Here is a 27960-nt window from a genome sequence, read left to right on the forward strand (position 1 = left end):
AATAATGCGACTTTTTAAAACGTTTGCAAATGGTAAAAAGTCTACAAACCATAGTCCACTGAAAACAGATGATAGTTTTAGTAACATTACACTGTATTGAGATCAAATGTTTAATCGATGAGAAAATGTGCAGAATTTCCCCCAAAATCAATCTCCTCCACTGCCCGCCAGTGGGCTTCGTCTACCATATTCGACAGATGTAAGATACATTTAAGCTATGCAACTGGCTCACCGGTAAAAATATAAAAATACCTCAAACATGGAAAATCGCATAACAAGATAGGCAAACATGAGTCCATGAGAGATACATTTTTTTCTTCTTTTTATGATTTTTAAACAAATATAAGATTAGTTGCAGCATAATTTACAGATAGCTTTTTTCAAATAACATCTACAGAGTGAACTCAATTACCGATTCAACTGAGCACTTAACTCAGGAAGTGATGGACAAGTGTTGTGTTGTTTATGATGTGGCATCACATGATACCCATATACAGTCAAACAGAATAGTGAAATATCATTAGAAATTGATACTAACAATATGCTAATTACACACACAAAAACAAGGTCAACACATACAAGTGTTAGCTTAAAATAAATCATTAATATGGTATGAGATAGGTACTACATTAACCATTTATGCACTACATAAACAATGTAAGCACAGACTAGTGCAGTACTGTTGCAATGATAATCTGATGTTTGATGGTTTAATGAAAACAAGAGGTATTCACATTATGACAAACTATGAAGGACGGAGGGGGTGTGTATGAACTCAAAACACCAAAGAAGAATGTACATTTCTATCTACAATAGCAGGTTGGCATTCATTGTCATCAATCTTGTCCTGGAGGCAGCTCTGCAGTGGTCACTAGCTGGCACAGCCACAGTCATAACATCAGATTTTAAACCCAAACCTAACCATAATGCCTAACCCTAACCTTAAATTAAAGACAAAAAGTACATTTTTACATGTGCAGCTGGTCCAGCTAGTGGAAATTGCTCAGGGCAAGATTCATGACAAACATCAAAGTCCTCTACAATCCAGGGAAGGAATCAGTATCTTCCCTTCAACTGAGACATGCTGCCTGCCAGCTGAGAGCGGGGTTGAGCCCAGGCTGAGAGGAGGCCAGAGAAATATCCTGTCATCATCAATGCCATTTCAGACACCTAAAACAAAAACCAGCACCGCTCACATAAATTACCTATATGAATGAATGTTCAATTAACAAATTCACCTGTGACCTTTGGTTCTCATCTCCCTGGTTTTTATAAATGCATCATATTATTGACTCATTGTCACAGTGAGATTCTAGATACAGGTTTTTTTGTAATAAGGAATAAGATGCAACGGGAAAGATTGGAACAAGGATATTTCTCAATCAACTAAAAATAAAGATACAGGTGTCCCCTTGAATAGAGAATGACACGGGACAAACAGACAGACTACCAAAAAGGTTATAGATTAGGTCATTGAGAACTATGACGCTAACAAATAATAACTTATCTTTGAAAAGCTAGACTGCAATCTTCCTCTTTAGGCATTCTTATAAAAACAAAAGCGCTGGTTCATAAATGAAGGTTAAGATCAAAACCATTTTAAAGGAAGTCAAGGAAACAAAAATATACTTTTGTATAAAACATTTTTTATACAAATTAAATAGGGTACTTTGTGAAACACCCACAGGGAGTGAGACATGGCTTTTCAAAAACATTTGACACCAACGCCTCGATCACACCGATAGCGTGATTGCATTTTGGTACACCAAAAGAACATTAATTTCCAATGGAACGCTGCATTTGCCTTTATCTAAAGTAGGCATCAAACTGTATGCGTCAATGGCTTGACAGAAATGGTAGCAGAAGGTGAAAGTTGAACTTTTGTTGCACACATATCCAGATGCTGCTGCGTACCATTTAGCACAATGACGCTGTAGGTGTGTTTGAGGCGTAAAGGTGAAAGGTAAAGAATGTAATGTATCTTGTTCCCTTTCACAATATGGGATAGAGGTAACTGTGGAATATATATTTTTTAAGAAAACGGGGAGTTAAAAGATTAAAAAATTAGTCTGGTTCATTCGTCTCTTCACATGGGTGACGCCACGTCAGAGCTCAACTCCATGTCCAGAGTGAGGGAGTCTGGGAAGACAGAAAGCAAGAGGGCTGCCATTAAAACAAGTTAAACCTTGCTTCACACGCAAGCACAGTACGAGTATGTGCATGTGTGTGTGCGCGCGTGTGTATTAGTATCTGTCAGGACTTACCCAGCGGGCCAGGGTTGGCCTCAGCCTCGTTGTGCATCAGAGAGTCCAGGGTGCGAGGGGACATGGGAAACAGATCACTGGTGTTACCAGAGTTGGTGCTGCAACAACACAATACAGGAGAAGAGGGAGAAAACATGTTAACACACATACAGACGTCATAGTAATTAGATCTCTAGGTCCTTTTCACCACATCATCACTGCTGTTACGCCACCATAGACGAGGACAACACTCCACAGTATTACAGGTTTAAATGCATGAGTCAAGCAGTTCAGTGTTGACTGGGTCGGATTAGTGACAGATCGGGACCGTTCAGCCACTATGTGTCAATGTGCTTCCTTTTGACCAGCGTATGACTGAAGTTAGACGACAGTAGCAGGAAGAAAGGGGGAAAGGAAGAGCAGTTAGTTAGTGGGAATGTTAATGACAAGTATTCTAGACAATCTAACTTGTTAAGAGCAGGCAGGCCAGTGGGCAGAAACACACCAAAACCCTCTACAGCCCTGACAGACATTCTGTTCTAAAAAAGTGCATGACGTCTCACAACAACCTACTACTATAGTCATAGGTGGAGAACAGTGTAGACTGCGGAGGGGAGGACGGCTCATAATAATGGCTGGAACGGCGCGAATGGGATGGCGTCAAACCATGCGTTTGATGTATTTAATACCATTCCTCTGATTCCGCTCCAGCCGTTACCACGAGCCCGTCCTCCCCAATTAAGGTGCCACCAACCTCCCGCGGTGGAGAACTAAAGGAAGGATCAACGTTTGGCCTTTAGGAGTTCATCTCCACTGAAGGCACTTCTAATGAGCCCTTCAGTCTACAGCCTATCAATCCACAGCCTCTTCTCCCCTCCTGCTGTTCTAGCCCGTTCATAATGGACTGTGAAGTGGGGACCGTTTTCATACCATTATCAAGCTGTAAACTAAACGTGGCCAGCGTGGACTGATTTTAATGGGAGTGGTCATGACACCAGTACGTAGACTTAACAGGGAGTTTGAAAGGTGAATGATCTACTGAGGATGTGATTGGGAAAGGGAGGCCATCTTCAAGTAGGATGAACCCAATTCAAAATGGCTGAATACAATATGACTGGAAGCTGCTCTGGTGTTAGAACCAAGGAAAGTGGCAGTGAGTTAGAAACAAAACAGTGGGGGTGGGGGTCTAAATGAGGAGGCTGAGAGACTTATTACTCCATTCCCTGTCTGAGTCTCACCCACACATACGTAGAGAAACACACACACACACAGCCCTACATGCCCCCACTGCCTACCCAGGGAATATCCCGTTCCCAAGCAGCTCGCTGTCCGGAAAGTCCATGAACACGGAAGGGCACCTACGGAGACAGGTCAGGATCTCACTGAGCAATCCTCTCCAACACCCCCCTCCACCCAAACAGACACCTCTACCTATGTAGTACACATACTCATCTAATCCTACAGAGACAGGTCAGGTTCTCACTGAGCAAACCTCTCCCAACACTGCTACACACCCCAAAAACAGTACCTCCGCCCCTGGGTTAGCCAGTATACACACCCTTCTGATCCCTCTGCTAAACTCATACATACCCACTCCATCCCAGAATAGAGAACACTGCATGGGCTACAGACCACACACACACACACTCTCTGTGTGGTCCCCTAGAAGTGCAAGGAAAGATTTCTCTTTGGTTCTACTAGTGGTGTTAAAGTAGTGGTGTTAAAGTAATCTGTATGCTTGTCTGGGGATCGTTACTTGCTTCCTCCACTCTGCTTTGTCTAGAGAGATGTGTACACTTTGCCTGCCTACAGTCCTGTGCTTCCTGTTCCACTGTCCCCAGGCCAGACCAACGACTGTATAAATAAGGGAAAGACACTGACTAATAGTGAATCCGTCTGTCAGTTTGTTGGTGATGACTATATAGGAACGATCTGGGAACCACTCTTCCAGGGTAAAACTCCCACCCGCCCCATCCTTACAGGAAGCCAACGAGGGGATGTTGCGGAGGACACTCAAATATTTCGTAGAAGAAAAAAAAAAAGAAAAGTTGAACATTTTGCAACATGACTGTCCCAGTTTCCATTACACAACCTAGTGTGAAGTCACTTAGGAGCATTAACTCCTTTGAGGGAACTGAGCACTAACAGCTCTCAAGGAAAGTGGATACTTACGGGGTTACACAGATGAACTTTGTCTTTAAGTATGGTTGAATGGCTGCGGGAGAAAACCAGAACACGTTTTAACGTACACACAGATCAAAATATTCCCCATCTCACAAAGCACCAACCTCCAAAACGGTAAAGAAGTATTCATTATGGAGGTACATCCAGGCCTTCTTCCATTAACTCATCCCGCAGTTTCCATGACAATACGTTAAAACCTCCTGATTGACTGACTCACTACTACACGGGTCTCCGAGCTCAGCCTCTGGAGCAGCTTCCGGTCGGCAGTACTTCCCGAAGGCGTCCTCCTTGGGGATCTCTGGGAAGAGGTAGACCAGCGGAGACACCAGGATGTTGGTGGCGTCCATGATCTTGTATCCCATAATGATCTCCGCAAAGGACATGCTGTTGAGCTGCTGCTTGGTGTAAGGTTCCACCGACTGGATCTGAGTCTTCCCTACAGACACACAGAGAGAGCGAGAGAGATCTGAAACCATGTCACAAGGGCAATAATGAGATGAAACTAAATAACGTGTAACATGGACAAAGACCAAATTGACATGCACAATAGAAAAGCGAGAAAGACAGACAGAGCGCCAGCCAGCCCAACACGCTGTCCTCTTACCACTGATGTCCTTCTCCACCCAGGTGAAGGTGATGCCTCCCTCCTTACTGCTCTCACTGAAGCGCAGCAGGAAGGTACCAGGAGGCTTAGGGCTCAGGATGGCCCTCTCCCTCTCCTTACTGATGAAACCCAGAATATACCTGCACAGACCGAAAGAGAGCAGAGAGAAAAATGTGCCGTTTTTGTTTATGGTCACCTACACCGGATAGGACAGAGAAAGACTGAAAGGGAGACAATTTAACTCCATTACACTTGACACTTTACACTTGTGCATTTAAGCCTAAAACCTGTACTCCTCCTCAATCCAGTTTCCCACTATCTAGGGTTCAACGGCTCAGTATTACAGTTCTCAGCAGTGCTCATATGAACTCAATGTCATGAACTCCACTCCTTCCAACTTGGATTTTGCCCAGCTGTTCCAGTAACAAGTCGGTAAACAAACAGAAGCGACCTCTCACCCTTCATTCCATAAAGCCAGGATGTACTTCTTGACCAGGTCAATGATGTTGTCCAGCCATACCCAGAAAGAGAAGCCTTTACCCACCATGTTCTCCTGAGGACAAAGGAGGAACTAATCAATTCAAACTGAAGCGGTTTACGACAGATAGATAGCTATAACAACACATCAAGAGAGACTGATTGGGCAAGGACATACTTTGCAGAACTTGGCCCAGGTGATCTGGCATCCAGAGTAGTTCACACACGGCCCTAGACAAACAACACAAACACATTTAGTAGGCATTGACGCCGTACAGACCATCCATAGAAATACATTTTCTAGGGTGGACACTCATTCCGACTCTCATTCAATGTTCTGTGATAGACATCATTCTATTGCTTTGGAGCCATCCAATGCAGATGAAGGTAGAGTTGCAGACAGAAAGGTTCCTCGCCTAGTAGTTTCTCAGCCAGGGTGGTGAGCTGCTCGATGGTCAGGCCTCTCTTAGTGGTGGAGGAGAACTGCCAGCTCAGCACCTCCGCTACCTGATCCCACGTCCCCACCGGAGGCTTGGTGAAGAAGTTCACATTCTATAGGACACGACAACAGGAAGAGGTCGTCAAGGTGGATTTCGCACCCAACCCTCTCCAAGGCGGACGCCAATGCCAAGAAGGTATGACACAGTAAAGATGACATCAGTAAGACTGTATTTGGGGGGCCAGAAGTTACAGGACAGCGGTCGAACTCGAGATGGCGCCAGCCGTCTTACCTTGGGGTGGTTGGTCAGCATGTTGTACCACAGGATGGAGGCCCAGGCGTTGGGCATCTGGCAGATGTTGGAGATGACCACCACTGGTAGAGAATGGGTCTAATGGACCATAGAGAAAACGCATGAAGAATGGTTAACAGGGACGTAGGATCAATTAAGATACACACGTATGGTGCAGTAGCACCTTTTTGTCAGGCTTTCAAAACTAACCTAGGTTGTTAGGTCATTATATTCAAGTCTGACATGAAATGCCATTTAACACATTCCTTTACTTCTATTCTTCTTTGGATTGCTGTGACAAAGTGGTCGGCCGTACGGGAGGAAAAGCTGTCGGTGTCCTGAGTGACATGGCAGAGACATGGGGTGCTTAGTCCCTCACTGAGAATTAAGTCTTAAAATTACACAGCAGCACCCCTCGCCAAATGGTGTCGTTTATAGAAGACGGAGTGTTGTGATCAATTACAGTGCCTTGCGAAAGTATTCGCCCCCCTTGAACTTTGCGACCTTTTGCCACATTTCAGGCTTCAAACATAAAGATATAAAACTGTATTTTTTTGTGAAGAATCAACAACAAGTGGGACATAATCATGAAGTGGAACGACATTTATTGGATATTTCAAACTTTTTTAACAAATCAAATACTGAAAAATTGGGCGTGCAAAATTATTCAGCCCCCTTAAAAACCTGTTAGGGATGATGCGAATTTTCGCAGCTTTTGGTAAAAAAAATAAATAATTTTTTTTTTTTTTAAATAAAAAAAAATAATTTTTTTTTTTTTTTTTAAATCGCACAACATTTCAACGTCCTGCTACTCATGCCAGGAATATAGTATATGCATATGATAAGTATGTGTGTATAGAAAACTCTGAAGTCTCTAAAACTGGTTAAATCGTGTCTGTGGCTATAACAGAAATATCTATTCCATACGATGTCGCCAGTACTGGCATTTCGTGGCTGCTTTATCCTTGGTTAGATGACGTATAGGCACTTCCTGTCCTGGGGCGCACTGCAGGATGTTATGAAAGTGAAAACATGGACGATGATTTCAAGACTTGCTACTATCGAATACAGATCGCCCCGTGATCAATTTGATAGATTATTAACGTTTATTAATACCTAAAGTTGGTTTAGAAAAGTAGTTTGAAGTGATTTGTAAAAGTTTATAGGCAACTTTTGTAATTTTAAAAAGTGACGTTGCGTCTTGTAAATGGGAATTTTCCTGGATCAGACCGGCCTTCATAAAATGACATTTTGCCTATACAATGACGGATTTAATCGGGAAAAAGACCCAATGTGATGTTTATGGGATATATAGGAGTGCCAACAAAGAAGATCGTCAAAGGTAATGAATATTTTATATTTTATTTCTGCGTTTTGTGTAGCGCCGGCTACCGCAAAATATTTTGTTTATGTGTCGTTCAGGTATTTTGGGGGGGTGCATGCTATCAGATAATAGCTTCTCATGCTTTCGCCGAAAAGCATTTTACAAATCTGACTTGGTGGCTAGATTCACAACGAGTGTAGCTTTAATTCAGTACCTTGCATGTGTGTTTTAATGAAAGTTTGAGTTTTATCGAAAACTATAGGTGGCGCTCTGAAATTTCCGCTGATTGATGTTCCTGCACTGGAACTACATTCTGCATCATCCCTAAGAGGTAGCGCCACCTTTTGCTGCGATTACAGCTGTAAGTCGCTTGGGGTATGTCTCTATCAGTTTTGCACATCGAGAGACTGACATTTTTTCCCATTCCTCCTTGCAAAACAGCTCGAGCTCAGTGAGGTTGGATGGAGAGCATTTGTGAACAGCAGTTTTCAGTTCTTTCCACAGATTCTCGATTGGATTCAGGTCTGGACTTTGACTTGGCCATTCTAACACCTGGATATGTTTATTTTTGAACCATTCCATTGTAGATTTTGCTTTATGTTTTGGATCATTGTCTTGTTGGAAGACAAATCTCCTTCCCAGTCTCAGGTATTTTGCAGACTCCATCTGGTTTTCTTCCAGAATGGTCCTGTATTTGGCTCCATCCATCTTCCCATCAATTTTAACCATCTTCCCTGTCCCTGCTGAAGAAAAGCAGGCCCAAGCCATGATGCTGCCACCACCATGTTTGACAGTGGGGATGGTGTGTTCAGGGTGATGAGCTGTGTTGCTTTTACGCCAAACATAACGTTTTGCATTGTTGCCAAAAAGTTCAATTTTGGTTTCATCTGACCAGAGCACCTTCTTCCACATGTTTGGTGTGTCTCCCAGGTGGCTTGTGGCAAACTTTAAACGACACTTTTTATGGATATCTTTAAGAAATGGCTTTCTTCTTGCCACTCTTCCATAAAGGCCAGATTTGTGCAATATACGACTGATTGTTGTCCTATGGACAGAGTCTCCCACCTCAGCTGTAGATCTCTGCAGTTCATCCAGAGTGATCATGGGCCTCTTGGCTGCATCTCTGATCAGTCTTCTCCTTGTATGAGCTGAAAGTTTAGAGGGACGGCCAGGTCTTGGTAGATTTGCAGTGTCTGATACTCCTTCCATTTCAATATTATCGCTTGCACAGTGCTCCTTGGGATGTTTAAAGCTTGGGAAATCTTTTGAATCCAAATCCGGCTTTAAACTTCTTCACAACAGTATCTCGAACCTGCCTGGTGTGTTCCTTGTTCTTCATGATGCTCTCTGCGCTTTTAACGGACCTCTGAGACTATCACAGTGCAGGTGCATTTATACGGAGACTTGATTACACACAGGTGGATTGTATTTATCATCATTAGTCATTTAGGTCAACATTGGATCATTCAGAGATCCTCACTGAACTTCTGGAGAGAGTTTGCTGCACTGAATGTAAAGGGGCTGAATAATTTTGCACGCCCAATTTTTCAGTTTTTGATTTGTTAAAAAAGTTTGAAAAATCCAATAAATGTCGTTCCACTTCATGATTGTGTCCCACTTGTTGATTCTTCACAAATAAATACAGTTTTATATCTTTATGTTTGAAGCCTGAAATGTGGCAAAAGGTCGCAAAGTTCAAGGGGGCCGAATACTTTCGCAAGGCACTGTATTTCACAACGTGGGTGTGCCAAACCCCTCTCACACACCCACACTAATTTCCCCCCATTTCTCAATGCTAATGTGTTAATTATCCCGGCTAATGCATTTTCACACTGCTGTGTTCAGGGAGGGGGGCATCACCGCAGTGAACACAAAGCCCTGCAGGACATAACCATTAGATGAATGATTCCTGTGTCCCAACAGGGGGCTTGGACCAGCTACGGTGATATCAGAAGGAGGAACCATGGTGGTGGTAAGGGAGGTGTAGAGCAGGTCAGAGACGGATTACCCCTGGACTCGCTGCACCGGCCGGGGGTGGATGGGACGAGGAGCAGCAACAGTAGGGAAGCACGGAGAACAAGTATGATTACTGAATCAGCTCATTGGTATTCGGTGCAATGGGGAGAGCAGAGCCAGGCCCCTGGAAGCCTAGGGCACCATCAAGCTAATGATAATGACTATTTTGTCTCTAGGTGTGTGTGGCAGAACTGACTCGTGGCCTTAAATATCTCATCTCCATGTAATTGCTGCTGACGTAGGATTAAGGTGGAGTCAGGGGACTACATGCTGAGTGTTTGGTGTTGCCATAATGAGACTTGACAAAGACCACCTTGGAGTCAGGAAGCACAACAGCAACTCCCCCAAGCCGCCTGTGTGCACACAGGTAGAGAGCGGAGCTAGGTCTCACCTCCAGGTCAATCTTCAAGCCCTGGTGGTAGACCTCTGTTTCAAAGGTGATGAGGTGGAGCTCCTCTGTAACGATCAGGGAGGCCTGGGGAGGAACAGGACAGTCAGGGTTAAAGGTCGATTGATGCTACTGCTACTATTAATACTGATGACAATGGTACCATAAACTCCCAAAATGATAAGTTTAAGTTAACAGTATAGCTACAACAGTCACCATAAGAAAAGGAGCATTCAAGATTGAGTGTGGGACTCACATCACTGTTGGTCCTGCCACCATTGCCACACCTCTGTTCCCTCAGGGTCTGAAAGAGAAGGGCAGTTATCAGTCAAGCAACATACTGTACAGTACCACACTAGACTGACTAACAGACATCCACTCACCAGGTGTTTGAACTCTGCTGACAGACTGCCATTGTTGGACTCCTCCATGTTCATGACCTTGGTGTTGGTACCTAGGATGTTGAACTTTCGAGACCTGGGAGAAGCAGGGTAGAGCAGGTAGGGTAGGTTATTCACAGGCTCCATGGCAAAAGGGACATTCTAAGATAGATAGGTTAGGAGACAAAGGGTTTCAACATAACATGAAAGTCACTTACCCTCGAATGGCAGCCACGTCCCCAGATTCCCTGAGAAACAAACAGAGGTCAATTCACCTTCCCTGGGACTGAGTCGATCGCCGTGTTCTACGCAAATCAGACATGATCGTGGGAGTGATGGACGCAAGGCATGCAAAACTCACTTGTCAATAATAACTTTGATCTTCAGCTGGTAATTCAATTCTGGAAACTTCACCAGTAATCTGAAAAGAGAGAACATTTTGGGAAAATAACATGCCTATTCAACATAGGCATCAAATAGTGGCACGGCGTTGAAACATGGAGTCCCGCAGCCCCTCTTACCTGACTTTGTTGGTGAACTGCACACCTGTCTTGATGACCAGTGGTCTGTCTGGATGCATGGGCATACAAGGCTGCCTCTCCACCACGAACGCACTGCAACACAATGGCCAGATAAGAGGCGGTGCATTAGGGCACAATGGTGGAAGTCTGTGATAAACAAAACTCTGAAGCCTCATCTAATGCCCATCATAATAAAATGTAAAAATATCTCCATATTTGCCAAAGGCTATGCCATGTATCCAAAACATCTGAATATTATGCAAATTCGATGCGCTAAAAAAATATGCAAATGATCTGGAGAAGCTCCCCACCTCTTCATGAGGTTCCTGAACAAGTCCACTATCTTCTCCTCCAGAGCGGGCCGGTGCTGGATGATGGGGTCTCCCTTATAGGACACCTTCTGCTGGAGCTCTTCCAGCTTCTTGATCTGCTGGCGGATCTGCAGCTGAGACTCAGCCAGGGAAGTAATCCTAGAGGTCAAAGGTTAATCTAGGTCAGTCATTATGGTATTATGCTACCCTGTTTATTAAACAAATTTGGAACTACAATTTCATCTTATGGTGTCTTGCATTGACTACAAATAACAGCAACTTCTCCTTCTTCGCCTCTGACGTTTACTCTACGTGAGTGTTGGGGGGGGAATAGATAGTGTACGGTCATGGGGAGGGCACAGAAAAGGATTTTAACGTGGAAAGTAAAGGCTACAAATGGTAACTGACCATGTCTCCAAGCGGTCCAGGCAAATGTTGGGTGGTCCTCCGATGCAGGCAATCTGCTGCCTCCTCTTCCAGTCAGCCAGCTCGTCATCTGTCAGGTTCTTCTGGACAAAGTCCATGGCTGACAGCAGCCCTGCCATCTCAGTCACGATTTGCTACAACAGAGAGGGACAACAACACATCCTTCAGACACTGATGTAACCAGTGTTAAAGTGACATTCAGGGGGCTCTGGAATTACTTTTAAGATATATTTTATTAATCCACACGAGATGGACATCAGCCGCAGTGCAGCACCCAATGAGCAGTTTAGGGGGTTAAGTTCCTTGCACCTGCGATATTGATGCCAGCAACCCTCCGGTTGCCAGCTCACTCCCCGCCAGCACTAGGATTCGAACCGACAACCCTCCGGTTGCCAGCTCACTCCCTGCCAGCACTAGGATTCGAACCGACAACCCTCTGGTTGCCAGCTCACTCCCCGCCAGCACTAGGATTCGGTCCGACAACCCTCTGTTTGCCAGCTCACTCCCTGCCAGCACTAGGATTCGAACCGACAACCCTCTGTTTGCCAGCTCACTCCCTGCCAGCACTAGGATTCGAACCGACAACCCTCTGTTTGCCAGCTCACTCCCTGCCAGCACTAGGATTCGAACAGACAACCCTCCGGTTGCTAGCTCACTCCCTGCCAGCACTAGGATTCGAACCGACAACCCTCTGTTTGCCAGCTCACTCCCTGCCAGCACTAGGATTCGAACCGACAACCCTCTGTTTGCCAGCTCACTCCCTGCCAGCACTAGGATTCGAACCGACAACCCTCCGGTTGCTGGCCCACTTCTCGAACACCGAGGGTACGATTATATCTTCCGCATGATTATCATGTTAGACAACATGATTAGTGAATTTGTTTTACAATTTTGGCCTCAGGGATTTTTCTTTTCAAACTAAATAGTCTCTAGCCCCACATTCTCCAAAATTTGACAGCTAATTACCACCCTCCTCATCTTGCTCATAAATATCTAGCGCCTGACAGCAGCATGAATATGAATTTAACTCAATTGAAAATGAATGATCGAGCACACATTAATATCGACACACATACAGATCTCTGCATGTGTAGTGAAAGGTGTTGCTGCGGAGTACAAATGTTTGTCGGGGCCGCCACGCCCCCCTGCTTGGGCCAGACAGTTTCAGCTTGCTGCTGAGAATTAGAGAATGACTAACCCAATTCTACAGCTTACTATTCAACAACATGTAAATATGCATTGTTTATGTCATTTATTGCACACACGTAGGAGGTTCGAGCAGAATGTCAACTAGCCTCTCCTACTTATCGCAGAAATTCTGACTATACTGATTCAGGGTATTAGGACCCTCGAAGAAAGGGTGTACGATGTAGGGTCAGATGGACACTAAGGAGGGGTGTACAAGGGCCCTACCCTCCTGAGCTGGTCCAGAGCACTCAGCATCTGTTCCAGCTGAGACATCTTCTGTCGGGTGGCTGCCGCCTGGCTGTTCCCATTCATGTCCTGGGTCAACTCTGAGCAAATAGGAGAGGAGTTGGGTGGGTTATCTGTAGATTTAAGAGTCAGTGATATTTGGTAGTATTTGATGGCGGTCCAGAGTTTCAAAACAAGAACAAGCTAAATCAATAGTAGTAGTAGAGTATAAAATTAGAGCCTCTAACAGATTCATATCCTATCCATAAATTCTGATAAAATTGAATTGTAATATTAAAAGTGAAACTTACCACCCTGACTTTTAAGGGTCTTGTAGTTGAAGTCAAAATCATCCTGGAGATTCTCAAGCATCTTCATCTTTTGTTCCATATCCTATAGCAAAGTAAAAATCGCAAAGTACGTAAATCAAACGAGGTATTAAATAACAAGCCTGTGTAAAACCACATATTCTTTGGACTAAACGTGCAGTCTCACCTGCACCCTCTTCCTGATGTCCTGCAGGTTGTGCTCCAGGATCTGTTGTTTCTCCGTCACCACAGTGCCAGACGGGTGAGACGCCGTTCCGTCCTGTGCGGCGGTGGTGGCGGTCTGCAGCAGCCTCTGCTCTTCCCAGAGGCAGCGGGCTACAATGCGGGCGATCTCCATGGGTTTCTCCAAGTACTTGGACTGCAGGTGCTGCTTAATGCGCCGTAGGTTGTGCTGGTAGAGCACGTTGTTCTCCTGCAGGAAGCGGCTGTACTGCTGGTCAATCTCCCCCAGCAGGTTGTGGAACACCAGCGTGGCGTGGGACTCCTTGTTCGCTGCGTACGCCCTGCATAGCACATTTTCTTGTATTATCTTGATTTATTTTAACCAGGTAGGGTATTGAGAACAACCTATAGTAACAACCTAGCCTCTAATAAATGTTCATATATCTAGTTATTACTCAAACGCATTGTAAAAAAAAAATAAATCCACAGGTAAGATATGATATGCTTTCCGAACGCAGTGTGTTCAGACCACTTGTCTTTTTCCACATCCTTACGTTACAGCCGTATTCTAAAATGGATTCAGTTGTCCCCCCCCCCATCAATCTACACACAATAGTCCATAACGACAAAGCAAAACAGGTTTTTAGAAAGGTTTGCAAAAGTATATATATATTTTTACTGGAATATCACATTTACATAAGTATTCAGACCCTTTACTCAGTACTTTGTTGAAGCACCTTTGGCTGTGATTACAGCCTTGAGGCTTCTTGGGTATGACGCTACAAGCTTGGCACACCTGTATTTGGGGAGTTTCTCCCATTCTTCTCTGCAGATCCGCAAGCTCTGTCAGGTTGAATGGGGATCATCGCTGCACAGTTATTTTCAGGTCTCTCCAGAGATGTTTGTTAGGGTTCAAGTCCGGGCTCTGGCTGGGCCACTCAAGGACATTCAGGGACATGTCCCAAATCCACTCCTGCGTTGTCTTGGCTGTGTGCTTAGGGTCGTTGTCCTGTTGGAAGGTGAAACTTCGCCCCAGTCTGAGGTCCTGAGCAGGTTATCAAGGATCTCTCTGTACTTTGCTCCGCTCATGTTTCCCTCGATCCGGAGTAGTCTCTCAGTCCCTGAAAAACATACCCACAGCATGATGCTGCCACCACCATACTTCACTGTTGGGATGGTGCCTGTTTTTTTCACTCAGATGTGACACTTGGCATTCAGTCCAAAGAGTTGAATCTTGGTTTCATCAGACCAGAGAATCTTGTTTCTCATGGTCTGAGAGTCCTTTAGATTCCTTTTGGCAAACTCCAAGCGGGCTGTCATGTGCCTTTTACAGAGGAGTGGCTTCCATCCGGCCACTGTACCACAAAGACCTGATTGGTGGAGTGCTGCAGAGATGGTTGTCCTTTTGGAAGGTTCTCCCATCTCCACAGAGAAATTCTGGAGCTCTGTCAGAGTGAACATCAGGTTCTTGGTCACCTCCCAGACCAAGGCTCTTCTTCATCAATTGTTCAGTTTGGCCGGGTGGCCAGCTCCAGGAAGAGTTGGTGGTTCCAAACTTCGTCGATTTAAGAATGATGGAGGACACCGTATCCTTGGGGACCATCAATGCTCCAGACATTTTTTTGTATACTTCCCCAGATCTGTGCCTCAACACAATCCTTTCTCAGAGTTCTACGGACAATTCCTTTGACCTCATAGCTTGGTTTTTGCTCTGACATGCACTGTCAATTTTGAGTCTCATAGCAAAGGGTCTGAATACTAATGTTAAGGCATTTCAGTTTTTTTAATCATTATAAAAAGCAACAACTTCTAAAAACCTGCGTTTGTCATTATGAGGTATTGTGTGTAGATTGATGATGAAATGTTTTAATTGAATCCATTTTAGAATAAGGCTGTAAGGTAACAAAATATGGACAAAGGGAGCAGACTTTTACGGTAACAAGGAAGTTTGGGAACTGAAATAGCTTTTGGGTAAATCCATTTGAAGTCACTTTTTGACAGCATCACTTTTGCTGAAAACAAAACTGTCCATACATGTCTGCCAATGGAAGAAGCGGTCAAAGTGACTTTTTGGACCTGAATGCCAAAACAATGACATAACATGGTGGTCACAAAGTGACTTTTGGACCCGAATGCCAAAACAATGACATAACATGGCGGTCACAAAGTGACTTTTGGACCCGAATGCCAAAACAATGCCAAAATATGCTCAAAGCTGAACCATTTGGCATGCCCCAGCACACTATGAGACATCCATGTCTTCAACACTGGAAAATATCAACAGTTGAGTTTGATATAAATTAAAAAGTGTTGTCAAATGATTGTTTTTATTAATAAAATAATAAACAATATATTTTTTATCTTTAACATCAATTACCTAAAAACGTTTGAACACTGATTATTTTCTTCTTCGCATTCGTTGTAGCTTAGACCCTACTCCAGATCCTCTGAGGTGTTTGTGTTGTGTCACCGTCGGTTGAGACACAGCATGTTGTTGAATACAGGGTGGGTGTCATTTCAATCCTAGAAATAGAATTCATAGAATGGCCTGATCAACTCTATGCAAAGGAGATGTGTCGCGCTGCATGAGGTAAATGCTGGTCACATCAAAAACTGACTGGTTTTCTGATCCACACCCCTAGCTTTTCTTAAGGCGTCTGTGACCAACAGATATATCCCTATTCCCAGTCATGTGAAATCAATAAATTAGGGCCAAATGTATTTATTTCAATTGACTGATTTCCTTATATGAACTGTAACTCAGTAAAATCTTCGAAATTGTTGCATGTTGCGTTTATATTTTTGTTCAGTGTAATTACTACCACAAAGATGACTGCCGGTCCACCCACCAACGAATGTCAACTTAAAAATGGTCATGTCTATTCTATGATGTATATTTCAATAGGTTTCTAATGGAGGATTGACAGTATAATTGAAAACATATCCCCATTAAGTCAAGAGTCTCTGACGTGTGGACCGACAAACATCATTGTGGTACCATTTGAAAGTTTCTCATTTGAGCACATTTAAAATGAGCCAAAAAACATGACACCCACCTGTATTCAAGAACGTGTCTCAACCAATGGCGGGGCGGGCACAAAAACCTTAGATTATATCAAATAGGTTCTTAGCCAAAACATACGCGAGTATGAAAAAAATAAATAATTGATAATTGACGTTAAAGGTTAAAAAATGAAATTATAAAATATAGTTTGACAACCCTGTTCGTAAGCTTTTAAATTAGATTAATCTCAGCCGTTTATCTTTTCCAGTGATGAGGAAATGTCTCGGGGTATGCAAAATAGGTCAACTTTGAGAACCTTAACCCCTTGAAGGTTTTGGCATTCAGGTCCAAAAAGTCACTTATTGAACACTTCCACAATGGGCAAATGTGTATGACGTGTTCCCTGCTAACAGTCTAGCTGTAATGTTGTTGATGCTACTTCAAAATAAATAAAAACGATTGTAGAGGAAAATCAATGCCACAATGAGCGTGAGCGGATGACATATTTCTTTCCCCACTACTAACAAACAGAATGAGCAAGCACAACAATGAGCCATGTCATCCTGCCGAGTGTTGCCAGCAGCAGTGGTGTTAGTGAACCGTAAAAACTAGGTACCCATTCTGTAGTGGTGTTGTGAACCACAGGAACTAGGAAAGTACCCACCAGTCCTGGCTTTCGATCCAGGGGGCGAGGAACTGCCGGAGCTCCATGGGGAAGCTGTCGCTGTACAGGTGGTACAGCTGCTCCAGGTACCTGGTCTCCAGCTGCTGCAACTGGTTCCACTGGGCCATGCTGCCGGCTGCCTCCACAACCCTGTATAGGACACACATGAGGAAACAGTTCGAGGGAGAAACGGAAAGCAGGGAAGACACAAGGAAGCTAGATACTAATGAGGGGAACAGATGTGATCTCGAGACAATGATCGGCTCTTGACAGCTAGCCAATGCAGGACGAAACCTTGAGGCCACCGTACAGTATGTCTCTACACTGAAACATTTCCAATACCTTGATCATTTGTTTTAACTCAGATTGTCTTGAATCTGATGAGAGCATGTATAGCATGTCATATTCGCCCTGACAGGAAAACCTCAGAAACCGAAGACAAAAGTATCTGATGGTACCTCAGCCAGCTTCCTATAAACACAGAGAACATCCTGTTCAACTCAACGCACAGCCTTCACCGAGAAACATAAACCAAAATAAACCCTGGCCTTTGGCCTCCCCGTTGGGCAAGGTGAGCCAGATAGAAACCCTTTGGTCTCCCTCCAGCCCAGGTCTAATGCGAGCAGATTTATTCAGCATTACTAGAAAACTATTCAGACTTCAAAGTAAACAGGAACCACATCATTGATATTCATTCCCAGTTGAATAGAATGTCACTGTTGTCATCGTCAGCAAACCATTGAATTATGTAGGTCATGTCATGCAGATGACACCGTCTGCATGTTAGCACAAAACGGTTTCTGCTCCACATTCCTTCCATAACAGTGTTTCAAAGTGAAAGTGATTTTCCATAAACAGCGGTCATGATTTCAGCGAGTTATTTGAGCAGCCATGCTAACCCAGGCCTGGTATTTTTCCTACATTACAGTGTACTTCCTAAAAGCCTTGACAAAATCCTAATTACAACCAGTGAAAAAGGTAGAGAACTACAGAGCATCCCCCCCAGCCCTGAGAGATCACACAGTCATCAGCAAACATCTGCCACCCTTCTCATTTTACTGGACACAGGAAGGAACACAATGTTCTCCTAGTAGCTCAATTGCACAATAACTTGCAAGGTGGTGGTTAGGCTACACCGGTCCTGATAACAAGTCCCTATACAGTAGCAAGACCATTTTTTTTTACTCCAGGCTAGATGTAAGGAAGTTGAGAAAAGATAAGAGGAGCAAACTGTACAGTTAGGGTAACATTTTAAATCATGGGATTTGATATTTCTTCCATTCTTTGCATCCTCATATCTGATATGCTCCATTGACAGATAACAGAACTTATCCAATCACAAAGACTCAATTCCTTGGATGACAGGTGAACAAACATGCTCCAACCGCATCTGGCTTTGCAGAGAAACCTAGGGTTGCGTCCTAAATGGAAAGATTTTATTTTGCCTTGGTCAAAAGAAGTACACTATAGAGAATAGGTTGCCATTTGGGACGAATCCTCATTTATAAAAATGTCACTTCCTCTTGTCCTACGCAGGTGAAACAACGAGTTGGAATTGCCTGTGACCTTTACTGCTTGTATTGGCAATTGGTAGATTTGATTGCAATCCTGGTTTACTTCAACTCTACTTTCCTTACCCTGTCCACTTCCTGTCAGACTGGAATAAGGCCAATAAATAACATTTTAGAATTACAGTCGATTTCACAAATATGATGAAAAGTCAGTCAAATCATGCGACTAATGCAAGCAGAGGTTGAGCCACAAGATCACACAAAAAAAGCTTGTGATGATGTACACTGAAGAGCACCAGTGACAAATTGCAAATGTTTGCCATTGTTTGTTATGTTGCTAGCATGAACAAGCATTATACCTTTGGCTAAAGATTTTTTGTTGTGTTGTATTTTACCCCCTTCTCCCCAAATTTGATCTCGTCTCATCGTTGCAACTCCCCAATGGGCTCTGGATAGGCGAAAGTCGAGTCATGCGTCCTCCGAAACATGACCCGCCAAACCGTACTTCTTAACACCCGCCCGCTTAACCCGGAAGCCAGCTGCACCAATGTGTCAGAGGAAAAACCGTCCAATTGACAACCGAAGTCAGCCTGCAGCCAATGCTTGCTAGCAGATATCCATAGACTTCCAGTCATTGCGCTAACGCTAGTTATCAATTGCACTAAAGCTAGTTAGCAACTTCCTTCCAACTGCACGCAGAGACATAATAATGGTATCCACGAGTTCACCTGACTCTGGAGAAGTAGATACAATGGCAAAGTATCCCTTGAAGTCATACAAAAGTATTACTTTGTGTGAAGTTAAACGCATTCTGTCATTACCATTTATTTTTTTATACACACAGAACTGCTTTAACTCAGCGACATTTGAGAGTTTTCAAGCCCTGTCACAACATTTCAATTGGGATTAGGTCTGGACTTTGACTAGGCCATTCAAAAACTTCAAATTTGTTGCTTTTTAACCATTTTCATATCGACTTGATTGTGTGTTTTGGATCATTGTCTTGCTGCATGACCCAGCTGCGCTTCAGCTTACAGATGGATGGACATTCTCCCGTAGAATTCTCTGATACAGAGAAGAATGCATGGTTCCTTCTATTAAGTCAAGTCGTCCAAGTGCTGAGGCTGCAAAGCATCACCAAACCACATGAGGTTGAGGTTCACTGTGGAATGTGGGGTTTGGTTGAGACTCATCCAAAAAGTTGACTCAAGTTTGCCAAAAAGCATCTGGTTGATCATCAAAACTCTTTGAAGAATGTTCTATGGACAGATGAGTCAAAAGTAAAACCGTCTGTGAGCTGAAGCGCAGCTGGGTCATGCAGCAAGACAATGATCAAAATCACACAATCAAGTCTACAAGAAGATTAGAGGTTGGCCCGATTAAATCGGAATGGCCGATTAATTAGGACCGATTTCAACAACAATTTCATAACCATCGGTAATCTGCATTTTTGGACACCGATTGTGTCTGATTACCTGTTACGCGAGTGCAGCAAGAAGCCAAGGTAAATTGCTAGCTAGCATTAATCTTATAAAAAACAATCAATCTTAACATAATCTCTAGTTAACTACACATGGTTGATGATATTACTAATTTATCTAGCTTGTTTATCCTGCGTTGAATATAATCGATGCGGTGCCTGTTAATTTCTCATCAAATCACAGCCTACTTCGCCAAACGGGTGATGATTTAACAAGCGCATTCGCGAAAAAAACACCAATGTGTCGTTGCCCCAATGTACCTAACCATACACATCATGCCTTTCTTTAAAATCAATACACAAGTAAACCTGCATATTTAGTTAATATTGCCTGCTAACATTCATTTATTTTAACTAGGGAAATTGTGTCACTTCTCTTGCGTTCCGTGTAAGCAGTCAGGGTATATGCAGCAGTTTGGGCCGCCTGGCTCGTTGCGAACTGTGTGAAGACCATTTATTCCTAACAAAGACCGTAAATAATTTGCCAGAATTGTACATAATTATGATATAACATTGAAGGTTGTACAATGTAACAGCAATATTTAGACTTATGTATTTTATCTAACGGGTGGCATCCCTAACAGTTCCATAATTCACTGAAAGAATAAACTTTTTGTTTTCGAAATTATAGTTTCCGGATTTGACCATATTAATGAGCTAAGGCTCGTATTTCTGTGTGTTATTATGTTATAATTAAGTCTATGATTTGATAGAGCAGTCTGACTGAGTCTGGCTGGCTCGTAAGCATTCATTCAAACAGCACGTTTGTGTGTTTGCCAGCAGCTCTTCACTGTGCTTCAAGCATTGAGCTGTTTATGACTCCAAGCCTATCAACTCCCAAGACTAGGCTGGTGTAACCGATGTGAAATGGCTAGCCAGTTAGCGGGGTGCGCGCTAATATCGTTTCAATCGGTGACATCACCAAAGTTCTCTCTAACTCCTCAAACCAGGTACGTAGGGCTCTGTTCTCACCACCGCGGGTTCAGACTAGTGCGACCGGGTCGGTCACGTCTGCATATGTACCTAGCAGGTTTGCATGCTCAGTAATTAGTATGTTATGTTGAGGGGCGTTTTCCTAATATCGCTATTCGTTGACTGTGTGTGATAAATATGTCCTGATATGTTCAAATGTATTATGTATTGGCCATTGATGTTCAAACTATTGAGATGTATTGATTATGGAGTGACATTCATATTGGTTAAATACCTGCTCCAGGGTTTGTTCAGGTGCTCATTTCGAGAGAGCTTAGGCTAGAGTGACATGTTGTCCCAGGGCTCTACTAAACTCCACTACATTACAAGGTTATTTGAGAAAAGGAAAGTGAGGAAAGTTAGAGGGCACCCCTACTCATTTCACATATTAGACATGTCACCTTTCCTCATTCCTCTTTCACTACACTGACGGAAACAGGTGCATCATCCTGCCTGGGGTGTATTCATTACACTGATTCGGTTGCAAAATCTTTTGGTTTGGTTTGCTTCCGTTTGGTTCTTAAACGGTAAATGGTTTCCATTGCAAGGCGTAATGAATACACCCCTGGAGTGAGATTGTGCTACATACAAAAACTAAACTCAAACCACAACACAGAGCAGCTGAGCTGACTCATCATCATGTGTCAAAACTCAAACTGTCACCTTCCCATTCAATTACTTGTTTTTTTTCAACTTCCTAAAGTCATACAAAGTGCATGGGCTTAAATGGATCCCATGTTAGTTAATCAACAGCTAAGCTTGTAATTTACAGGAGCTCAAAACAGCCAACTCTTTGGCAACAGGTGACAACCCAGTCAAAACCCATAAAATATAGATGACAAGATCGATGAACTACTAAAAAGCAGAAACTTCCTTTGTTCAACCTGACCCTGAATCCATGGGTAGCTTCTGGTAATTTGGGGGGGGGGGGGGGGGGGTTCTCATGTCTTACTCATTGGTAGGAAGAAGTTTGGTCCAAATCAGATGTTGGGTACTATATTTGACTTATCTGAATCTTATTAAAAACTTTTTTTTTTAAAGGCCAATTTGGGTGCAATCAATGAGCTTAATTTCTCAGAGATCAAATTATAATTTAATTTAGAAAAGCTAAACTATCTTTTACTAACTAAAGATTGGATTTCAGAACAATACTCAGTCACACTCAGAGAATGAAAAGGAACCTATGGCAACACCACTCCATTCGGATCATATCCAAAGTGGGCATTACCAGTGCCTATAAAGACTGCTGGCTTCACTCTAGTTCTCCATAGACAACTGAGAAAGAGCAGAGCTTTTGTCTGAGCAGCACGTGTCCCATCATTGCCATTACAGAGTGGGGTGGAATGCACAGGCAGACGACCGAGAGCCACAGAAACACCGAGCTCCACCAGGGTTAACAACACAGCTGTGTGAACAGTGGCACAACACCAGACAGGCCTGGGGATCTCTACAGCCTTGGCCTACAGAAGCAAGTCAAAATTAACTGACTTTCACTGAGCAGGTGTTGAGAGAACTGTAGGTCTCAAGAACAGGAAACATTCCGTACTGCAGCAAGGCACCACTCATTTCATCACCAGTATCTCTCTGCAGCCACTATGGGTAGGCTACACCATAAAAACATTTGTTGCATGTCTAAGCACCGTTTGTCCAAAAAAAAAAAAAAGAAAGTGGTGTACTGCAGGCCTGTCTGGTGTTGTGCCACTGTTCACACAGCTGTGTTGTTAACCCTGGTGGAGCTGTACATTGTACAGTACGGGAGGTGGGATCAGCCTTTCAAGGAATCTAGTCTGCATTGTTCAGCTAAAGATAACAATTTGACTAGAAAGCGTCAGTCATGAGGGCCCTGAAAAGCAGCCACATCCTTTGCCCTGTCCGTAACTAGGCATGGGCCTAGTACTTTCTATGTAACGGAAATAATGTTACTGTATCTTACTTTCTAAAAACGAGCATTGCCATGCGGTGAACTGTTAAACCCCATATTTCTCTAACTCAGGCAGAGAGAAGGTATAACAGTTTTCTACACCTCACTACAGTATCAAAGTCTGACTCGATGCAGTAAGCAGTTGCTTCTCCTTTAAGTCACCAGGGACCAGTTATTCCAGATCAAAACCATCCTGTGTTTTGCTCCCCCTTCCGATGTGGTCCGTCCTCATTTTCGGATGTAGTTTAAAGACAAAATGAAAAGCAAATCTCTAACCGCATCATTATGCTACAACACAGATCAAGTTATGTGATACGATAACATTTGGTTGAAATATTGTCTTTGTGTCTTCTTAAAAAGAGCAAAACATTTGAAATGGGGAAATTTGACACAACACAGGATCATTTTGTTCTGGATTAAATGTTTAGATAAACTGGGCCCAGGTTTAAAAATAAATGTAAAAAACCCCAGCAATTTAAAACAATGATATTTAGATATAATATTCAGGAAACAACAAGAGAAAAACACCTTTTAGTTGTCATAAAAGCACCCTCATAAAAGCACCACAAAAGCTAAACGAGAACATTGGACAATGGAAACATTATTTGAGGAAGAGATTCCAGGAAAATGCATTACTTGATTCCGGTAAGTGTTTCCTGATGCAGTGTCATTATACCATTGGACAAGATAAGGAACAATATCAGCGACAACCTTACAGTTTTACATTCACTCGCCAATGCTATGTAAACAACTTAATGATGACAAATAGGACGATTGTATGCATGTAGGGACTTTTTCCCCACTAAGCCGTACTACAATTCATATGCCTTGCGACCGTGATATGTAAAGTACCAGTCAAAAGTTGACACCTACTCATTCCAGGGTTTTTCTTTATTTTGACTATTTTCTACATTGTATAATTATAGTGAAGACATCAAAACTATGAAATAACACATATGGAATCATGTAGTAACCCCCCCAAAAAGTGTGAAACAAATCAAAATATATTTTATATTTAGATTCTTCAAAGTAGCAACCCTTTGCCTTGACAGCTTTGCACACTCTTGGCATTCTCTCAACCAGCTTCATGAGGAATGCTTTTCCAACAGTCTTGAAGAAGTTCCCACAAATGCTGAGCACTTGTTGGCTGCTTTTCCTTCACTCTGCAGTCCAAATCATCCGAAACCATCTCGGTACCAGAGGCATCCCTACAGACCCTGGTTTGATCCCGGGCTGTATCACAACCGGTCGTGATCGGGAGTTGCATAGGCCGGCGCACAATTGACTCAGACATGTCCGGGTTAAGGGAGGGTTTGGCCGGGGTAAGCCGTACTTGTAAATAAGAATTTGATCTTAACTGATTTGCCAAGTTAAATAAAAGGTCAAATACATCTCAATTAGGTTGAAGTCAGGTGATTGTGGAGGCCAGGTAATTTGATGCAGCCTGTCATCACTCTCCTTCTTGGTCAAATATCCCTTACACAGCCTAGAGGTGTGATTTGGGTCATTGTCCTGTTACAAAATGATAGTGGGACTAAGTGCAAACCAGACGGGATGGCGTATCGCTGCAGAATGCTGTGGTTGCCATGCTGGTTAAGTGTGCCTTGAATTCTAAATAAATCACAGACAGTGTCACCAGCAAAGCACCATCACACCTCCTACTCCATGCTCCACGGTGGGAACCACACACGCGGAGATCATCCGCTCACCTACTCTGCGTCTCACAAAGACACAGCAGTTGGAACCAAAAGTCTCAAATTTGGACTCATCAGACCAAAGGACAGATTTCCACCGGTCTAATGTCCATTGCTCGTGTTTCTTGGCCCAAGCAAGTCTCTTCTTATTATTGGTGTCCTTTAGTAGTGGTTTCTTTGCAGCAATTAGACCATGAAGGCCTGATTAACAGTCTCCTCTGAACAGTTGATGTTGAGATGCGTCTGTACTTCAACTCTGAGGTGCAATCTGAGGTGCAGTTAATTGCCGATTTCTGAGGCTGGTAACTCTAATGAACTTATCCTCTGCAGCAGAGGTAACTCCGTGTCTTCCTTTCCTGTGGCGGTCCTCATGAGAGCCAGTTTCATCATAGCGCTTGATGGTTTTTGCGATTGTACTTGAAGAAACTTTCCGGATTGACTGACATTCATGTCTTAAAGTAATGATGGACTGTCATTTCTCTTTTCTTATTTGAGATGTTCTTGCCATAATATAGACTTGGTCTTTTACCAAATAGGGTTATCTTGTCACTACACAACCGTTGGCTCAAATGCATTATGGAAAGAAATTCCACAAATTAACTTTTAACTACCTCACGAAGACTGGTTGAGAGAACGCCAAGAGTGTGCAACGCTGTCATCAAGGCAAACGATGACTACTTTGAAAAATCTGGGGCAGCAGGGTAGCCTAGTGGTTAGAGCGTTGGATTAGTAACCGAAAGGTTGCAAGTTCAAATCCCTGATCTGACAAGGTACAAATCTATTGTTCTGCCCCTGAACAGGCAGCTAACCCACTGTTACTTGGCCGTCATTGAAAATAATGATTTGCTCTAAAACTGACTTGCCTAGTTTCAAAGATCAAATATATAGATTTTAAACTTTTGACTGGTACTGTGGGCCTAAACGCCGAGACAATAAGAAGACACAGTGGCAGAATAAATTCAACCACACCTTTGTTTTATCACAAAACCGGATAGCTACCTCTGTCCAGTGAAGTCCACAAAGCATATTGCATGTACAGTAACATGACCTACACCATGGTCAAGCAAGTTAATGTTTCCGACATTTTCGGACCACTAAACAACTATTGATTTAAAACCAGAGTTACCGCAAATCACAAAGAAAACAGGAGCTGCCTCCACTATTCCAGCACCATTTCAACATCATCAGTGACAACTAAAAGATACCAAAAAACTATTTAGTTAAATTAAAGTAAGCTGTCCATGGTTCTAATTACTCTGTGTGTGTGTGTGTGTGTGTGTACACCTTCGTGCAAGTAGAAAAACATGTTGACTCCTTGTAACGAAAGGAGGTGCGCCAGGACCATTCACAGTTGAACTCAACGCTGATTGGCTAATTGCTTATACTTTTTTGTCAAGTGAGGCCAGACGCTGTTTTGATCGCTCTGATGCTTTCTTCCTGATAGATTAAATTCACAAGAGGCCGAATGTAGGAAAATTATGTAACAGAGACGAAATCAGTGTTATGTTTGTTTTTTTTTAATCGGTCATTGTTGGCCTTCCCTTGGCATCCATTAACACATGTCACTGGCTGTGTGTGTGTTTGTAATCCCTCAAACTGTATACTGGTTGTTGCAAACCTGGAGGCATGCATATGGTTGACGTGATGATTTCCCCAAGCACCGTTTGATGGATCAAATGGCCGTGACATGCCCACATGAGTGGTCATTACAACCTGCACCACTGGATGTGTCTTTGACCGAAGTCAGCATCCCAACATGGTTGCACATGCAACTTCATAAAAATGTGCAATATCATCCTTGAAGAAATGGCCAGCACATCAACACAAGAATTAGGCATAAACGGTCGGCGTATGCTATCCTTTGAAAGCAAACGTATAACCAACAACAGCTGCAACGACTGGTAGGCCTAATCTTTTTTGCGAAACAGTGTGATTAAACTTTTGGCGATTTATGTAATAGCATGGAGGACGTAGCTCCAGTTACTTTGCTTCGAGTGAGATTCTCAATCTGATAATACATTGATGCTGCTCGCCCACCACACACGACTATAATGTGTTTTTTAAAACTTTACTCTCATGGCCCAACCACAATATGATGTATAAATGATACAAAGCAAAGGGGTCGGAGACCGCCTACTTACCCTACTGTCCACGGGAAAGTGTCAGAAAAAGGATCCCGTCAAATCGTAGCCAGCCACCACCCTTAAACCACCAGAACGAAATGTCTTATTGTACAGGACAATCGAGAACTTTTAACCAAACTGTATTTCTAACAATCGCAACTACAGTAACTTTAGCCTACTTCAATGTCGCAGTATTGTACACACAGACCCTTAGTTTTCCAATTCCAACCTGAGTGCAGACAAACGTCAAGAAAGCGTTGATTGACATAACTAGGATGCAACAGAAGACGAGAACGCAATTTCGTCCAATCTTTGTGTAGGATATTGCAAGAAGGCGGGATTAAAGCTAATGGGAGGTTGTGAGTGTAGTGTTCATTGCGCGCGACACGGAGGCTGTTCCATGTAATCACACTCCCTCCGTGTGTATGGAAAATTGCATTTACAAGCATGACCTTGCAGCGGGAGAAGAAATAACCAACAGAACAGCTGATCTGGAAGTCATCTGAATTACTGGCAGTCTCTACGTCATCACAAGTGTAATAAGAAGAAATGTGAACAGCGTTGATATTTATGTTTTACCCAAATCAATATATATTCGCAATCGAAAAATACACAAACCAAGGCGTGAAAACAGTTTTATTATAGTATTTGAAATATGACATATGCATTATTCGTTGAGAAAAATTGGGGGATATGGTTTAGTCTTCATCATTGTCATCTATGTAGGCTATAGCACAAACAGTTCAGCAATAATTAAATATTTGATCAACATGTTTACTTGGTTTCATGGGACCTAAGAATTACAGGGTTCTATGCTCCTGAGCTTTCACATTTTTCTTGTGCGGCATTGCCCATCAATTTGAGCGTGGTCTTCTCTCAGGTAGCTAACCTTATCGGCCTAGGTCATTATAGTGCATTGTGAGACCAATAGCATAATTTAAGTGTCCCTTTTCAGCAGGGGAATAACAAGAGTAGAAACATTACTGAGGTTATGAGAATCATAGCAAGTCAGGTCACATGCTGTGGAAACCAAAATTAATATGACCGGTTTCCCGAGATTAGGACTAAACCTACACTAAAAC

At 43.0% G+C, this 27960-nt stretch overlaps 1 protein-coding gene across 7 annotated transcripts; it reads right to left on the bottom strand.

Moving 5' to 3' along the window:
• Positions 1–305: 305 nt before the first annotated feature.
• Positions 306–27137, bottom strand: LOC115104128 (signal transducer and activator of transcription 3-like). 7 transcript variants are annotated; one of them, XM_029625355.2, is made up of 24 exons: positions 27058–27127; positions 26897–26957; positions 17178–17327; positions 13514–13850; positions 13330–13411; positions 13019–13152; positions 11588–11739; positions 11180–11338; positions 10869–10961; positions 10709–10768; positions 10566–10595; positions 10351–10444; positions 10224–10271; positions 9971–10054; positions 6240–6338; positions 5925–6060; positions 5687–5739; positions 5490–5584; positions 5032–5171; positions 4645–4863; positions 4416–4458; positions 3539–3601; positions 2265–2362; positions 306–2163 (listed from the first exon to the last, which is right to left on the bottom strand). In XM_029625355.2, exons 3-24 carry the CDS (start codon positions 17303–17305, stop codon positions 2087–2089), a joined length of 2424 nt encoding a protein of 807 aa, XP_029481215.1. In that variant the 5' UTR covers positions 17306–17327; positions 26897–26957; positions 27058–27127; the 3' UTR covers positions 306–2086. The 7 variants fall into 7 exon arrangements, with proteins under 7 accessions (XP_029481215.1, XP_029481218.1, XP_029481216.1 ...); XM_029625358.2 differs by having other exon boundaries at positions 13019–13119; positions 26897–27137; XM_029625356.2 differs by having other exon boundaries at positions 306–2139; positions 26897–27136.
• Positions 27138–27960: the final 823 nt, after the last annotated feature.

The sequence above is a fragment of the Oncorhynchus nerka genome, linkage group LG21 (assembly GCF_034236695.1).
Source record: "Oncorhynchus nerka isolate Pitt River linkage group LG21, Oner_Uvic_2.0, whole genome shotgun sequence".
Lineage (NCBI taxonomy): Eukaryota > Metazoa > Chordata > Actinopteri > Salmoniformes > Salmonidae > Oncorhynchus > Oncorhynchus nerka.

Bases quoted from the DNA above. Each gene is read 5' to 3' on its own strand.
- LOC115104128 (XM_029625355.2), bottom strand. From the start codon at position 17,305: ATGGCCCAGTGGAACCAGTTGCAGCAGCTGGAGACCAGGTACCTGGAG. The intron at 10,769-10,868 runs GTAAGAGGGGCT...CTCTCTTTTCAG, and splicing joins CAGTTCACCAACAAAGTCAG to ATTACTGGTGAAGTTTCCAG. The intron at 4,459-4,644 runs GTGAGTCAGTCA...TTTCTCCCGCAG, and splicing joins GCTCGGAGACCCGTGTAGTA to CCATTCAACCATACTTAAAG.